Source organism: Macaca nemestrina, unplaced genomic scaffold, assembly GCF_043159975.1.
Source record: "Macaca nemestrina isolate mMacNem1 unplaced genomic scaffold, mMacNem.hap1 Scaffold_44, whole genome shotgun sequence".
Taxonomy (NCBI): Eukaryota; Metazoa; Chordata; class Mammalia; order Primates; family Cercopithecidae; genus Macaca; species Macaca nemestrina.
Genome location: NW_027257673.1, coordinates 926,642 through 943,521, shown reverse-complemented (window position 1 = coordinate 943,521; position 16,880 = coordinate 926,642). Strand labels below are relative to the sequence as shown.

Here is a 16,880-nt window from a genome sequence, read left to right as displayed (position 1 = left end):
AATATTCATTAATAAATAAATAAATAGAAGTGCAGCTTCACTGTGTTGCCCAGGCTGTTCTAAAACTGCTGGCCTCATGGCAGACCTTTTGCCTAGGCATCCCAAAGTGCTGGGGTCACAGGTGTGAGCCACACAGCCTAAGTTTACAACTTTTTTTTTTTTTTTTTTTTTTTTGGTGACAGTGTCCCTGTAACCCAGGCTGGAGTGCAGTGGCATGATCCCAGGCCTGAGTCTACCAGCATGTACCCCCACACCGGGCTAATTTTTTTTTTTTTTTTTTTTTTTTGTAGATACAGAGTCCCACTATGTTGCCAGGTTTTATCTATCCTCCTGCCTCCCAAAGTAGAGATTACAAGTGTGAGCCACCATGACCAGTCAGCATTTTTTTTTTTTTTTTTTGAAACTAAGTTTTGCTCTATCACCCAGGCTGGAGTGCAGTGGTGCCATCTTGGCTCACTGCAGCCTCTGCCTCCAAAGTTCAAGCATTTCTTCTGCCTCAGCCTCCTGGTTAGCTGAGATTACAGGCACATGCCACCATGCCCGGCTAATTTTTGTATTTTTAGTAGAGATGGGGTTTCACCATGTTGGGCAGACTGGTTTCAAACTCCTGACCTCAGGTGATCTGACTGCCTCGGCCTCCCAAAGTGCTGGGATTACAGATGAGAGCCACTGCGTCTGGCCCAGTCTGCATTTTTTAAAGGAACTTTGTAACTGTTAGCAGTCACACACTCCCCTTTCCTTCAACTCTCAGCCACCACTTACACTTTTCACTGGCATGGATTTTCCTATTCTGAATTTTCCATGTAAATACAATTGTACAGTCCATGTTTTTATTTTACAGCTGGCTTATTTCACTTAACATAATATTTTCAAGGTTCAAGGTCCATGAAGCATGTTTGGTATGTACTTTATTCCTTTTTATTGTCAAAGATTCCATGTATGAATGTGTATATCACATTTATTATAGCCATTCATTAGTTGGTGGATATATGGATTGTCTCTACTTTTTGCTTATGAATAAGCAGAATAACAGTTGATGTGTAAGTGTTTGTGGGGGCTGTTTTCTCACTTCTCTTGGGTATATACCTGGGGTAGTGTTGCCAGGTCATACGGTACCTCTGTGTTTAACCTTTTGAGGAATTGCCATGTGTTTCCCAAAGCAACTGCACTATTCTAAATTCTCACCAGCAGCTTAAATGAGGTTCCAGTTTCCCCTCATCCTCTCCAGTATTTGTTACCGTTTATCTGTAGCCATTGAATCGGTGTCTCGTTGCTTTGATTTGTATTTGACTAGCGACTAATGATATTGAGCATCTTTTCATGTGCTTTTTGGCCATTTGTATATTTTCTTGAAAGTATGTCTGTTCAGATCCTTTGTCCATTTTTAAATTGGGTTGTTACTCTTTTCATTGTTGGGTTGTTAATAGTTCTTTATGCATTTGGATGTAAGTCTCTTATTAGATATGTAATTTGAAATTATCTGGGGGAATTTTTCTTTAAATTGAGACAGAGTTGCTCTGTTTTTCAGGCTGGAGTTCAGTGGTGTGATCTCAGTTTACTACAACCTCTGTCTCCCAGGTTGAAGCGATTATCCTGCCTCAGCCTCCCGAATGGGTGGGATTACAGGCCTGCAGCACCACACCTGGCTAATTTTTGTATTTTTAGTAAAGGTGGGGTTTTTCCATGTTGGCCAGGCTGGTTTTGACCTGGCCTCAAAGAACCCACCCTCTTCAACCTCCCCAAGTGCTGGGATTACAGGTGTGAGCCACTGTGCCTGGCCTATTTTGGGGGATTTTTTAATTTAAAAATTTAACAATTTTTGGCCAGGCGCAGTGGTTGACTCCTGTAATCCCGGAACTTTAGGAGACCAAGACTGGTGGATTGCTTGAGCCTATGAGTTCAAGACCAACCTGGGCAACACGGTGAGACCTTCACTCTTGACTTTTTTTTTTTTTTTTTTGAGATGGAGTCTCGATCTGTTGCCCAGGCTGGAGGGCAGTGGTCAGACCTCAGCTCACTGCACCCTCCGCCTCCTGGGTTCAAGTGATTGTCCTGCCTCAGCCTCCCAAGTATCTGAGATTACAGGTGCCCGCCACCATGCCAGTCTAATTTTTGTATTTTTAGTAGAGAACTCGATCTCAATTGATCCACCTGCCTTGATCTCCCAAAGTGCTGGGATTACAGGCTTGAACCACTGTGCCTGGCCAACACTGACTCTGGTTTTTTTTGTCTCTATTTTTTTAAAAAATAACATTTTAAATTGTTTTTGTTAGTTGGTATTTTCTTACAATTCAATGAAGTTTTGTAAGGACTTATTAAACTATCTCAGATTTTTGAAAGGCAGACTTACTTATCCAGCATTGTTAATTACTTCATAACAAACTACCCCACAACTTAGGGGCTTAAAGCAGTGAGTTACTATTTTTCCTGCATCTGTGGGTCAGAAGTTGGGGCAGCTGGGATTACATGGCAGGGCCGTTCTCCCGGTCTCACTTGTGACTTCCCATGTGGCTGTTTTCCCTTCCAGCCAGGCGGGAGGGCCATAATAGCCTTCACTCAGGTGGCTGCACGTCAACTTTCCTGACACAGCCTCCACGTGGTATCTTTAGCAGCGTAGCCGGACTTCCCTACAACATGGCAGCTGGCTTCCAAGAGGAGGAAGAAGTGGCAGCTGCCAGTCCTCACAGCTCCTAGAACAACACTTGAAAACAGTAAGTTCGAAGGCCAGTGCAGATTCAGGGGAGGGTAACTCACCTCCACCTTTTGATAAGAGCAGCAGCCTATAGGTACAGGCAGACCGTTGATCAGTTTGGGAGCATCATGGAGACTAGCTACCACAGAGACCTTCCCACCACCTGAGGATTAAGCTTTCTCTCCCAAAGGAGGCATCAAGCAGAACTCCTACCCCTCCCCATGACAGCTTGCTCTGCCTTGGCCCCCAAATTACTGTAGCCCACACACTGTGCCTTAATGATTTTAGTCCATTTTCTTTTATCAAGCTGGTTCTAAATTCCTAACTCCAGGAAGAAGCTCTGTCTAATTGGAAGACAAGTATTTATAAGAGCTGTGTTGGAAATGTTCTACATCACTTTTACAGAGACAGACATCTTACTGGGATATTGTTGTCTGGTGGCCATCTTTATACTTACTGCTCAAGCTCCACGTGGAGGGAATGCCAGCTAGTGCTGTGAGGGTCAGCTCAGCAGGTGGACTGTGGTAGGACACGCTCTGGGTCAGATGCAGCTGGGGCACACTTGTTACGTGCCCCTGCTGTCTGAGACCCTGTTGTAACAACTGTGAATGAATGTAAAACGTGAAACCCATGAGCAGGGAAGAGGATAGGAAGAAGTAATTTCTCTGTGTTTCCAGATCCCAAGAAACTCTGGGAGGTTGTTGATCATGGAGGAGGAGGATGACCTTCCATTGCAATCCTGGCAGGCTTTGGAGTCCAGAGGTGCCCATCGCAAAAGAAACCAGGCTGCTAATGAGCACCCCAGGCTGTCTAGTGTATACCCCAAAGCAAAGAAAGCCTTGTGTGTACTTGTCTAAAGGAATTAACGAAATTGTCTGGAGTGAGCTCATGCCTTCAGCGTGGGTGTTAGCACCCCAAGTTAAAGCCCTCCTTATTCTCTCATTGCCTGGCTCCAGTTCTCACAGCCGGACCCCATTTGTGCACTCTACAGTGATGTCTGCCTGCAAGGCCCTGTTCTACATGCCTCATGCGTGTGAACTCATTTGATCTCTACTCAATTGCAATACCATTCGTTCCAGTTTACAGGCAAGGAAACTCAGGCATGAAGATACTGTTTTGCTCAGGATGTCACTTTGCTGATGACAGAGCCCACGCTCTTAGTCACATCTCTTACTGACTCCCGAACCTTTGAAAGCAAAAGATACCCAACACTCACTTTAATTCCTTAACACCTTAATTTCTATGGGTGGGACTACTCTCTGTCTAAGGGAGACTCAGGGATACAAAAATAGCTATGCCTGGGGGTGATAGGCGATAGTGATAATGGCATCTCCAAACGTTCCAGCCAACTTCCTGAAGGGAAGGTTCAAGAAGATTTGGCACCCATTGAATGAGAAGACAGGGGTCCTGGCACCTCTGTGTCAGCACCTAGAGGGGCAGTGTGGAGATATATTTACGGGAACTGGATGTATTTCTGGACATTTGCTTACTTGGGCCATTTAAAATTAAATACCTGTTTTGCACTTAACATAGTATTATGGAAAAGTAATATGTGTTTCTGGTTTGCAGTTTGGAAACTATTTGTACAGAATTGAACCCTAATTAGAGAACAAAGGTGAAACTCAGGGACTAGGGAGGCTGAAACGGCATCAGAACACGGCAGCCACTTTGGGATTTATCAGAGAGGAAGGCCTGGGCTGAGCCACCAACCAGCTAGAATCAAGGGACAAAAAGATAGGCCCAACTGTTCCCCAGGAGAGCAAGAGAGGACAAAGATGCTCACATGCCTCTGATGAATGGAGATATTTTCCTACCTTCAGCTATTTATTTATTTATTTATTTATTTTGTCAGGGTGTTGCTCTGTTGCCCAGGCTGGAGTACAGTGGTGTGATCATAGCTCACTGCACCCTCAAATTACTGGATTCAAGTGATCTTTCCACCCCAGCCTCCTGAGTAGCTGGGACTATAGGTGTGTACCACAATGCCTGGCTAATTATTTTCAACTTTTTTTTCATAAAATTAACTCAAAATGGGCGAAAAATGTAAATTTATAAGCTAAAACTATATGTTAGAGGACAGCAAAGGCATACATCTTCATGACCTTGGATTAGGCAACAGCAGTTTCTTAGATGTGATGCCAAAAAAGCACATGCAACAAAAAATGTAGATAAATTTGACTTCATCAAAGTTAAAAATTTGCACATTGGCTGGGCGCGGTGGCTCAAACCTGTAATCCCAGCACTTTGGGAGGCTGAGGCAGGCGGATCATGAGGTCAGAAGATCGAGACCATCCTGGCTAACACGGTGAAACCCTGTCTCTACTAAAAAATACCAAAAACTAGCCAGGCGAGGTGGCAGGTGCCTGTAGTCCCAGCTACTCGGGAGGCTGAGGCAGGAGAATGGCGTAAACCCGGGAGACAGAGCTTGCAGTGAGCTGAGATCCGGCCACTGTTCTCCAGCCTGGGTGACAGAGGAAGACTCCCGTCTCAAAAAAAAAAAAAAAAAAAAAAAAAAAAATTGGTACATCATAAGACATTGTCAAAATAAGGAAAACAAGAATATATTGGCAACTCACATATCAGGTAAGGGTTTAATATCCAGAATACGTAAAGAACTTCTCCAACTCAACACCAAAAAAAAAATGCAACTGAAAAATGGGCAACATATTTGAATAAGTATCTCCAAAAAAGAGGAGATAAAAATGGCCAAGAAGTACATGAAAAGATGCTCAGCATCATTAGGGGATTGCAAATAACCACAATGAGATGCCACTTCGTACCTATTGTAATGGCTGTGATTTAAAAAAAGGTAGACAATATTGACAAAGATGTAGAGAAATTGGAATTCTCTTTTTTCTTGTGATGGAGCCCCTCTCTGTCACCCAGGCTGGAGTGCAGTGGCATAATGTTGGCTTACTGCAGCCTCCACCTCCCAGCTTCAAGTGATTCTCCTGCCTCAGCCTCCCGAGTAGCTAGGACTACAGGCACACACCACCTAGCTAATTTCGTATTTTTCCTAGAGACCGGGATGGGGGCTCATCGTGTTTGCGAGGCTGGTCTTGAACTCTTGACCTCAGGTGATCCACCCATCTCAGCCTCCCAAAGTGTTGGGAGTACATGTGTGAACCACCACACTTAGCAGAGAAACTGGAATTCTCATACATTGCTGGAGAGAATGTGAAATGGTACAGCTGCTGTGGAAGACAGTATGACAATTCTTCAAGAAATTAAATGTAGAGTTACTGTATGACCCAGACGTTTTCTACTCTTAGGTATATACTCAAGAGGAAAGAAACCATGTCCACACAAAAACATACACAGACTGTTGTACATCATAACATCATTCCTAATAGCACAAAGTGGAAACAATCCAAATGTCTACTAGCTGTTGGATGAACAGTGTGTCGAATTTCCACATAATGGAATATCATATGGCCACACAAAGGAATGTCTGATTGACACATGCTGCAACATGGATGAAGCTTTAAAGCATTACATAAATGAAGCAGTCACAAAAGACCATGTTGCGTTTTTATAAAATTTCCAAAGAGGCCAGGCACAGTGGCTCACACCTGTAATCCCAGCACTTTGGGAGGCCAAGGCAGGCAGATGATGAGGTCAGGAGTTTGAGACCAGACTGGCCGATATGGTGAAACCCCATCTCTACTAAAAATACAAAAATCAGCCGGGCATAGTGGCGCACAGCAGTCGTCCCAGCTACTCAGGAGGTTGAGGCAAAAGAACCACTGGAACTCAGAAGGCGAAGGTTGCAGTGAGCCGAGATTGCACCACTGTACTCCAGCCTGGGCAATAGAGCAAGACTCCATCAAAAAAAAAAAAAAAGCCAAAGGTGGATACTCTCTATAATACTGTTTCAGTTTCCCATGGCTGCCATAACAAGATACCATAAAGTTGGAGACTCCTATCTCTGGGTCCATGGCTTTGGCCTCTGAGCCCCATGACTCTGCTCTCATGGTCATCTTTCCTTAAAGAGTAGCACGTGTTTGAGGTTGAGTAGTTTTATCAGCCTATTTTCTGCCTCTAAATTTTGGGAGTTCTTTGGTTTTGTCTAGTCTCTAAACTTTCTGTGATTTTGTCTAGTCTGTAAACTTTCTAGTCCAAGATGGCAGTGTTTCGTCTCATAGAACATTCTAAAATCCTTGTAGAATTTCTGCGTATATGATGGAATTCATGGCGTTAGATGAGGTTTCTCCACCGATCTTTCCTAGATAATTTAGTCTCTTTGCCTCACTTCTGTGAGATGATTGAGGGGATTCATGAGTCCCATGTTTAATATCTTTGGCACTAGGAAAATTTGCAAGGCATGTCACACCATTGGCATTCTCTACAGAACACGCTTTCCTAACTGGATCTCCTAGTTTTAGCATTTTGGTTTTTTCCAATGTGAATAGCCTGAGAATTTCCCAAATCATCAAGTCTAGGTTCTTTTTGGCATAAGAGTTCTTCCCTCAGTTTATCTATTTCATTGTACTTTTAAATTCGTTACATTACCTCAATTTATCTCTTGCCTCTTGCACTTACTATAAGTGGGAAAAAGAAACAAAGCTGAGTCTTGAGTGCTTTGATTGCAAGTCTGCTCAGCTAAATATGCAAGCTCATTGCTTATGATTCTGCCTTCCACACAGCTGTAGGACACAATCCAACTAAATTTTTGCTATTCTATAGCAAAGAAAATCTTTGCTCTAGTTTCCTGTAACATGTTCCTTGTTTCCTCTGTGCCCTTAGAATCACCTTTAATGTTCATGTGTTTACCAACATTCTGTTTATGACAGTATGTATTCTTGAAAATAACACACAGGCTTTCTATTAAGTTCCTCAATTCCTTTAAGGCAGAGTATGGGTGACCGAGTCTTTAACATCCACATGTCTACCAACAGCCTCTTCAAGGCAGCCTAGGCCTTTTCTATCATGATTTCTCACAATTCTACCATCGCTGCTTTATTATCCAATTTTAAAGCCACTGCCACATTTTTAGGCACCCCACTCCTGGTGGGAAAAAAATGCATATGTTTCCTGTGAGTGCTCTAACAAGTTCCTACAAACTTGATGACTTAAAAGAACAGAAATTTAATCTCTCACAATTCTGAAGACCAGAAGTTCTCAAAGTCAGTACCATGGGCAAAAATCACAGTGGCAGCAGGGAGGCTATAGTAGAGGAACCTGTTTCTCACATCTTTCAGCTTCTGGTCACTGCTGGTACTCCTTGCCTTGTGGCTGTATCACTCCAGTCTTTCAAGGCCAGCATCACAGAGTAGATTCTTTCTTTATTCCATCTTCACATCGCCTTCTCCTGTGTGTGTGCGAATTTCTGCCTCCCTCTTATGTGGCAATTGCGCTTAGGGTCCACCTGTATAACACTCTGTCTCAAGATCTTTAACTTCACCACACTTGCAAAGACCCTTTTCCCAAATGAGGTAACATTTACAGGTTTCAAGGAATAGGACCTGATCTCTCTAAGTACTGTTATTTAGCCTACTTCAGGTAGAAAGTTGATGAGTGATTGTCAAGGGCCAAAGATGCTGTGGGGAAAATGGAGTTTTCATTTGGCGTGATGAAAATGTTGTAAAATGGGACTGTACATAGTGGCTCACGTCTGTCATCCCGGCACTTTGGGAGGCCTGGGCAGGTGGATCCCTTGAGGTCAGGAGTTTGAGACCAGCCTGGCCAACGTAGTGAAACCCTGCCTCCACTAAAAATTCAAAAATTAGGAGCCGTGGTGCACATCTGTAGTCCCAGCTACTCAGGAGGCTGAGGCAGGAGAATCGCTTGAACCTGGGAGGTGGAAGTTGCAGTGAGCTGAGATCATGCCACTGCATTCCAGCCTGGGCTACAGAGCGAGATGAGACTCCATCTCAAAAAAAAAAAGAAAGAAAAAGAAAAAAGAAAAAAAGAGAAAATGTTCTAAGATGGATTTTGATAGTGCTGCACAATTCTGAATGTAGTACCAAAAACCAACGAATGTCATGCTTTAAGTTGGTGAACTGTGTATCAGCCAACTTATTAATATGTATTTTAATGGAACCAGTAAAGGTGATGGATGACAGGTCTGTCTGCTTGATGGCCAGGTCAGGACAGCGTGATTTCCTTGGGTAGAGGGCACTACTGGGGCTGCCTAGTTCCTGCTTAATGAAATCCCACGCTTGGACGGAACTGGAACAGAGGCAGTGGAGCAGGCTGTCTGGGAGGCATTGGCCAGGTTCTTAGAGAAGGCTGTCCATGTAACTTTCTCCAGGGAGCCAGATCCTTGGGCCACTCGGCCTGTCCACGGTCCAGGTTCATCTCAACTGTGTGAGGGTGCACTCGGTGGTGTTAGAGCATCTTGTGTGTGGGCAACACACTCCTACTCATTTTTGTAAGACAACACAGGGCATAGGAAACCCTTGAAACATGCATGTGATTTTCTCGTCACAGTTCTGAGTCCAGGCAGAGCTGCTTTAGGCAAGTGGGGCACTTCCCCGGGGAAGCCCAAGTCCATAACACAAAGGCTGCCCCTCAGAGGAAGGGCTGGCTTGTGGGCACTGCTGGCTTACCATCACCAGCTGGGCCTCAGCCCTCGTGGCATTCCTGTTGAGCACTGCAGGGCACCCGGGGGTCAGTGGCATCAGGGATCCTGCTGCAGGCACACCTGTGCTGCTCACATGGCGACCATGTCCCCGCTGTAAAGGGATGAAGAGCAAGGTCTTCAGGACCCGTGTCCTCAAAACACCTTGCACTGCACCACCCATCAAGAGTGGGCCTGGTGGCTGGCAGGGCCAGGCAGTGAGTGCCTCCCTGTGCTGCCCGACACTCTGGGCACCGGAGGTACTTGAGGTACTGCAGCCCTCTGCTGATGAGAGGTCCCCCCTTTCTGTGCACTACCCCATTTGTGATTGTTACAATTGTTTGTGTTCATCAGTAGCTGTCACTGTGTACACTTCTCCATGAACCTGGGCCTGCTGTCGTCTGAATGCTGTCAGCCTTGGAGCTGGCACTGTCCAGTCTGGCCCTGGTCAGCCCAGACCTCAGTTATCCTTGTCTCACATACTGTCCTGGTTCATTCTCCAGCTTCCTGGCAAAGTTCCTGCTCCCTGAAGCAGGAAGAGGCTGAGATTAATGCCAAGAAAGTGGGACCGTGGGCCTGGGAGGACTGTGCTGCCGGGTGAGGATGGTACTGAGCTGGCTACTCTGAGACCATGAACACAGCTGTGTTGTGGTGGGAGGGTTGGTGTGGCTGTAGCCACAGCACTCTAAAGATTGCCCTCTGAGGAGAAAGGTGAGCCTGGCCGGACCGCCTGTCAGGGCTGCTATGTCAGGGCAAGAGGACAGTGTCTTGCCCCCAGGAGCACACATTCTGGGCAGGAGACCCAGAGTGATCTTGTGTTTGGAAGGCAACTCCAGCCCAGCCTAGGGGACTGGGAGGCTCTCCCGCCTCCAGGGAGGTGTGTGCGGCTCTGCCAATGCCTCTCTTCCAGGGCAGTTGCCAGGTCCCAGGATGAGCAAGAGTCCTTGGCTGCCCAGGAAGGTCCCTGAAGCAGCAGGGGCTGGGCTAGGGGCCAGGGACTGGGAAGAAATGCCTGATAGCCGGTGAGGAACAAGGCACACACGTGACTTGGAAAGAAACAAGCTTTATTTTCAGTTTTCAATAGGTAGAGTGATACTTCATCATATTCTTTTTGTGTGAATAGCAAATAGCAAAATATTAGAACGTAAACAGTTTTGTCAGTTTGGAGATCAAGTACTTTTGTCATCTTGAGTGTCATCTGTCTTGGAATTTAGCTGGGTTTAAAAGTAGTGGAATTATCAGGAAATTCTATAGAGAGCCAGTCTCCAGCTGCAGGTAGGTGTGCCTGGCACTGACCAGCTGCGGGCACAGATGCAGGCATCTCAAAGCACCAAGCAGTACAGGTGCCAGTTCTGCAGAGCCTGCAGCCTCTTCTGCCACTTGGCAAAGTTGTTCTTCAGGGTCTGCTTCAGCGCGGGCAGAATGGCACGTGCTGCCACAGGCATGGGGCTCAGAAGCAGGCTGGGGGTGGGTAGAGAGACTGTCACCTTGAGTGTCCCCAGGAGTGGAGCGTGCTGGGAGTAGGGCCTGCATGACTCTCACTGGGACCCAGTGAGGCCATGGCCGCCTCTGCTGCTGTGCTGCTACCCCTCCACCACTCCCTTCCTGGGGCCCACGTGGCAGGGTTGCCCTGCTGTTCCCACACCCATGGGACTTACCGTTTCTTGGAAAGGCTCTTGGTGGAGACCTTGGGGAACTGAATGGCTTTTTGGTCCCTGGGTGAAGGAAGAGTCAGCAACGGGCCTCAAACAGGCCCCAGGGATGGGGAAGGGGTGACTGGGCATTCACCTAGAAGAGCTAGATCCAGCCTCCTTTGGGGGCCACCCGGGGCCTCTGGCACTTTTCCCTTGGGCTGCAGCTTTGGGTCCCCCAGTACTAATATTACTCAGACTTGAGGTACTGCAGCTGAAAGATGGGGACATCAGCATGGTGGGGCCAGCAGCAGCGCCAGGCGGCACAGCCACCCCCACCACCCAGGGCCTCACCTCTTGGGCCTGTTGGATGTTGACATTCCACAGCTGGCAGGTGAGAACTTCACACTGCTGAAGTGTGGTGGGCTTTCATAGATGCGGCTGCAGCGTCACTGGAGGGTGTGCTCCCATCACCTCCCAAGCCCAAGGGCTGGGCTGTGTGGCAAGTACCCCCAGCCTGCTCTGAACACAGCGGCCAATACCATCAGGGCTGCTGCAGCTTCCCCACTCAGCAGCCTCATGTCTGAGGCATAGAGAACATAGCCCAGGGCAAGGAGCAGTGCCAGGGAGGGCCCAATTCAAAACAGGCCTCAAAGAAGGCCAGCAGCAGCCAGAGCATCATCCAGTAGCTACCCAGGAGGTGCAGGCTGAACCTGGGGTCATGGGAGTGGCTGGCGGCCAATCTCTACCCATGGGGCTTACCAGGTGCCTGCTGGCCAGCACAGGCTGGTGAGATGGTAGAAACTTGCTGAGGAAGTCATCCCAGGAATGCAGAGTCCCCCAACATCTGGCCTGCAAACTGATGCGCCTCAGGACAACAGCACCCCACCCCCACAGGCCACCCTGGGACTGCACCCTGGGCAGGAGCATCCAGAATCCTCTGAAGAAGCCAGGCTCGTTCTGCCCAGTCATTGCAGTTGACGGCAGATAACCACCAGAAGAGCATACAGACGAAGCTGGCAATCTCGTAGCCTAAGATGGACTGCAGCTCTGGGTTCCCCTGGTACTAAAATTTCAAACCTTGACAGCACATTGATGATTTCGAAACCCAGGCTACAGGGACAGGTCAGAAAACACAGCTCGCACACAACTGAGAGGAGCGGAGCTGCCTCTGCTACAGGGGAGGAGGGAGCTGGGGACAGGTCAGGGCCCAGCCCATACACCTCTGGGACAGGAACCTCTCAGCTGGTACTGACCCAGGTCTGGGAGAATGAGTCCATCCTCACTTGTGATGCAGTCGAGGAGGTACTGCTTTTCATTCTCATCCTAGGTGGTGCCCGAGGCGAGTGTGAAGTGTGTGGGCTGCACTTCACTGAGTTGCCAGAGAGAAGCGCCTCTGCTCTGAGCATCAAGGTGAAGGGAGGGGAGCGATCTTCACCCCACAGGCCTGTAACAGTGCCAACAAGGCGATGGGGTGGGGCTCTGCCTCCCACAACACTGGCTCCCTCTGAGTGGGGCCTGGGACTGGCACTTGGCTGACAACAGGCTGAGGAGGAGCGAATCCTTTGAGGAAGGGGACCCTGATGGCTGTGGGTGGGGCAGTCCCCATAGTTCATACCAGAAATAGCTGTTGCAGGTACTCCAGGGCTGCCTCCAGGTACTCGTCTGTCTGCTGGACACCATCCTGGCCTATCTTGTCTAGGTCGTTGGCTGGATAAGAGCCGTTGGGGTTCATGGGGCCAAAGCCCAGTCACGACAGGAAGGAGCAGCTGTAGGGCGCTCTCCACACTGGTCCAAGATGGGCTTGACCATGTGCTTGGCCTGCATGATATGCTGAGCAAGGTGCAGGGCCTGTGAGGGAGGTGCAGGCAGGTCACTGACAGATTGGCCTGTGCTACCACCCAGGCAGGCCGGCTGGGGCCCCAAGACCAATGCACAGCCAAAGTGCTGAGTGCCAGGAGGAGCAGCTTCTGCCAGGGGACTTTTAAAGACTAAAGGATGATCTTCTGAATGTTAAATTTTCCAAACAACACTGCCTTTGTTAGGAAAAATCAGACTTTACTGAAAGGGGGTAAGGAGACATAGCCTGAACTCTAAGCCCAGCCTTGACCTTTCCCACCAGAACACAGCACTCCGCGGGGTCTGTTCAGCCCCATGGCTCCAGGGTTCCTGAGGATGGTCAGTGGTGACCACTCAACAGGATGTGGGCCTCTGGCACAAACATCAGAGTGTACTGACTGTCCTGGCCCTCCAGACTGTAGACGTGGCTCTTCACCTTGAAGGACGCATCAGTGATTTCTGGCAGCCACAGTGACAGGAAACTGCTGGTGAACGTGGGGGCCGTGAAGAGTCAGTGCTGGTGGTGGAGAGGTGACAAGCTCTGGCTCCAGGAACAGCTAGTCACCTGGAAGGCAGGAGACGAACCTGGTGCCCACTTCCAGGGGCACAGAGTACCCGGCTGCTGCTTGCAAAATTCTGGGTTTCCCCCGAGGCGTCTGGGGAGCCATGACTCAGGGGTGTTCTCCTGAGGCCCTGGCTCATAGCGTTTCCCATGCAGTAGGTGGCTGACATTGGGAGGGTGGGTGGGGTAGCTGGTGGCTCACAGAGCTTCCAGCAGTGTTTGCAGGTGGCAAATACCAGGAGGAGTGACAGAAGCCAGTGTCCAATCCAGTCAGCATGAACACACAGCAGTGACTTGGCTCACCATGAGCTGAGGCAGCTGCCATGAGTCATCAGGGAGAAAGTGAGGCTGCAGCTTGGACTGTGCAGCTGCCCTCTATGGGCACACCTGCAGTCCCTCGCTCAGTGCCTGGTAGCTGCAGGGCAGGCAGGGATCCAGCCAGTCTCACACTTCACTTTGCAGATTTTCCCAGGAGTCTCCACAACACCCTTTGCTGGGGCCCACTTTGAGCACTTGGTTCCCTTCTGTAGACCTGCCACCCACCAGCTAAGGTCCTGGCCTGGTCTGACTGGGTCAGGGTCTGCCAGACTGGCCCAGGCTGAGGACTTACCTGGATTATCTCAGCCAAGTTGGGCTGGGCAAAGACTTTGACTACTCACAACATCATGAGTGCATGTATGGGGCTGACCAAGTCTCTGCACAGTTCGCATTCAGGAAGACCAGGAACGGCTTTGTGTACATCAGCAGATTCTCCTGGACAAAGGGTGCCCTGGGGACTGAAGTGGCAATTTGGGATCAGCCCTCTCGCTGGAGGCAGGGGTTGCACCACTCCATGCCCCTAAGACCATTGCTCATCCCTGTGCTTCCAGACTCTCTGGCCAAGGTGATAAGATGTCATAGATGATAACTCAGAGGGCTGTGGGTGGGCATGGAGGGCAGGCCAGAGGCAGGTGACACCCAGGCCCTCTGAGGACACTGCATTGTTAGCAAGGCTGAGGCCCTTTTCCAAGAGGACTGAGGCTGCCATGGCAGAGGCTGGCTCAGAGCATGTGGGGGCCAAGGGACGATCCCCGGAAGGATCCAAAGGGGAAGGGCTTGGGCAAGAAGGGAAGAGGTCAGTGGGCACGCCAGGTGCCACGTTAGCCTGGAGGTCTGCCATGAGGATCAACCAGGGGATGAGAGGAAGACAGCCATTGCTCTGCGCTCTGTGCCGGTGAGGGTCAAGGGATAGTTTGGGTGTTGCTGAACGTTTATCTGGACCAGAAGGGGGAAGGGACAGGGTAGGATGGGTCACCGGTGCACTGCTTCCCTGAGAAAGCAGTTTTAGGGCCTGATAAGGTTGAGTCTAGGAAGGGCTGGTCTGTGCTCCACTAGGGAAGGCCTGGGAGAAGACCAGAGGAGGCCACTGGGGCCAGGACCAGGCTGACCCCAGGATAGGCTGCTGGCTTCGTTTCCTGACCCACAGGAGCAACATCCATCCCCAGGAGCCAGTGGCATGACTGTGAGGAGCGGGGCTGAGGCTTATTTTTCCAACACACACTGGGAGTCAGTGGGACTGTCACTGCCCAGAACCTGCTTGTCAGGGAGCATGGTGCCATGGCTGCAGGTAGGTCGGCCACATCTCCAGGACCTGTGGGAGCGGGTGTGAGCTGAGGGTCCGGTGGCTGGGGGCCAAATCCTCTAGTGGCTTGGAGTCGGTGTCCCAGCTAGCAGCTGGGTGGGGCTGGCTCTTCTTACATCCCCCAGAGGGTGCAGGAGAGATGTGCACAGCCCTGTGAGGTTTGGCTCTGTTGCTGGCCGTTTAGAAGCCAGGGCCATGGGTGGGCTTTTACCAGCCCAAAAGGCTCAGTGCTCCCCGGACAGGTAAAGGTAGGAACCTGCCTGGCACCAGAAAGCTGGGACAGGGCAGGGCTTTCCTGTACCTGAGGGTTTGCTTTGGAAATTAAAACGGAACCATGTGGCCTTCCAACAGCCCCCTCTTCTCCACCCTCTTCTCCACCTCCTCCTCCACCTTCTCTATACTTGTTCTCATTTGCCACAGGGGATCGCTTCTCATTGGGGTACACAGAGAACACAGATGTGTAACGGGGCAACACTCACAGTTCTGAACAATGTGTCCAGGGGCCAGTGGCCAAAGCAGTGCTGCACAAAAAGGTCAAGTTTCTGCTGGACAAACCTTGGGACGGGGCCTTGCAGGAAATAGGGTCACCTGCTGCTTGCCCGGTAAGGAGGCCTTGCTCACAGATGAGCCCAGAGCTCCCATCAATGAGGGTCAGCTCTGACAGGAGAGAGCGCTGGGGATCTCCAGGAGATCAGAGTTGGCTTCAGCCCCTGTTTCTCAGAGGAAGAAACCAAGATTCAGAGAGGCCAGTGAACATCCCAAGGAGACACAGCACACAGGCAGCTGAGCCAGTGCAGCTCCCGCGTGCTCCTCATCTCAGTGCTACACAAACAGCCCACTTTGGTGGGCCTGGAGTCAGCCACACCAGCTCTTCTGATAGGGGTAGGGAGGAGCTAGAGATGGCAGCATGATGAGGCCTCTGGCCAGTCCGGGGAGAGAGGCTCTGGGAGCCCGGGCGCTGGTCAGGGTGATAAGGCATCTGCCTAGCTCTCCAGAGGCCTCAAGTGCTCTGTGAACAGGAAGGGACTTACCCTGTTCCCTATGCCCTGGGGTGAGATCCTTGTGGGCAATAGCTGAGGAGGGGAAGGCAGGGGAGATGGCAGTGGCGGGAAACCACAGGGGCCACCCACCATTTGAACTCCTCCAGGGACCTGGTGGCATGGGAGTGGGTGAGGTGTGCTCTGGCTTCAGGCTGTTTCCGAAAGCACGCAGGTGCTTCAGCAGCAGGCACACCAGCAGTGCTCCTCAGTGGGCCTGAACCACTGCTAGGTGGAGGAGGAAGGGTCAGGGTTGGGAAGGGCTGCTGATCCACAGCATTCATTCTCCAGGTCTGACCACATCCCGCCCCAGGCTGGTGGCTTTGCTTCCCCACGGAGGGCATGAGCCGGGCCAAGAGTGGGACCACCCTCTGGGGTACCACTGTGCCTGGCATGCAGTGGACGTGCCTGGTACTGCTTGGTCTGAACTACAACCAGCTTGTGATAGGGAAGTACTTGGCCCAACACCCACACAGCCCACCCTGCAGAGGGCTCACTAAGACACACATCTGCAGGGGATCTCCTAGCCCTGCTTCTACACCGCTGTGCACCCGCAGTGGGTGATACAGGCCACAGGTTTCCAGGCTGTGCCCTTGTGCACTGCTTGATCCTCAGGGTAGGAGAAGGCCAGCATCATCCCCAATCTCTGGATCCAGGGTCTCCCACCGGCCTCCCGAATGTGTACAGAAAGCACAAGGAACCCAGGCACGGTGCCTCAGAGGTTTAATTCCAGCACTTTGGGAGGCCAAGGCAGGAAGATCACCAAGGCCCGCAGTTTGAAATTAGCCTGGATAATACAGGGATACCTTGTCTCTGCAACAAATTGTTAAAAGTGAGCTGGGTGTGGTGGTGCACACCTGTAGTCCTAGTGACTCAGGAGGCTAGGGTGAGAGGATCACTTGAACTGAGGAGTTCACGACTGCAGTGAGCCAGGAT

At 50.0% G+C, this 16,880-nt stretch overlaps 1 protein-coding gene and 1 pseudogene across 22 annotated transcripts in view; one reads left to right on the top strand and one right to left on the bottom strand.

Annotated features, from left to right (window-relative positions):
* Positions 1 to 16,880, top strand: part of LOC139361351 (centromere protein I-like) — a 59,720-nt gene that overhangs the window by 35,768 nt on the left and 7,072 nt on the right. For 8 of the 22 annotated variants that reach the window (XR_011618913.1, XR_011618919.1, XM_071089996.1 and 5 more), the window contains one exon: positions 2,528 to 4,220. The exons of 2 other annotated variants lie outside the window; for them this stretch is intronic. Coding sequence is in view for 6 of the 20 variants with exons in the window: in XM_071089996.1 (XP_070946097.1) it covers positions 2,528 to 2,694 (167 nt within the window). In the remaining 14 variants the exon portion in view is untranslated. Of the gene's footprint in view, positions 1 to 841; positions 900 to 2,527; positions 4,221 to 16,880 lie in introns of those variants that run through there. 12 more of the 22 variants (XR_011618911.1, XR_011618918.1, XR_011618924.1 and 9 more) reach the window with 6 other exon arrangements.
* LOC139361338 (sphingomyelin phosphodiesterase 4-like) lies at positions 12,392 to 14,907 on the bottom strand (annotated as a pseudogene).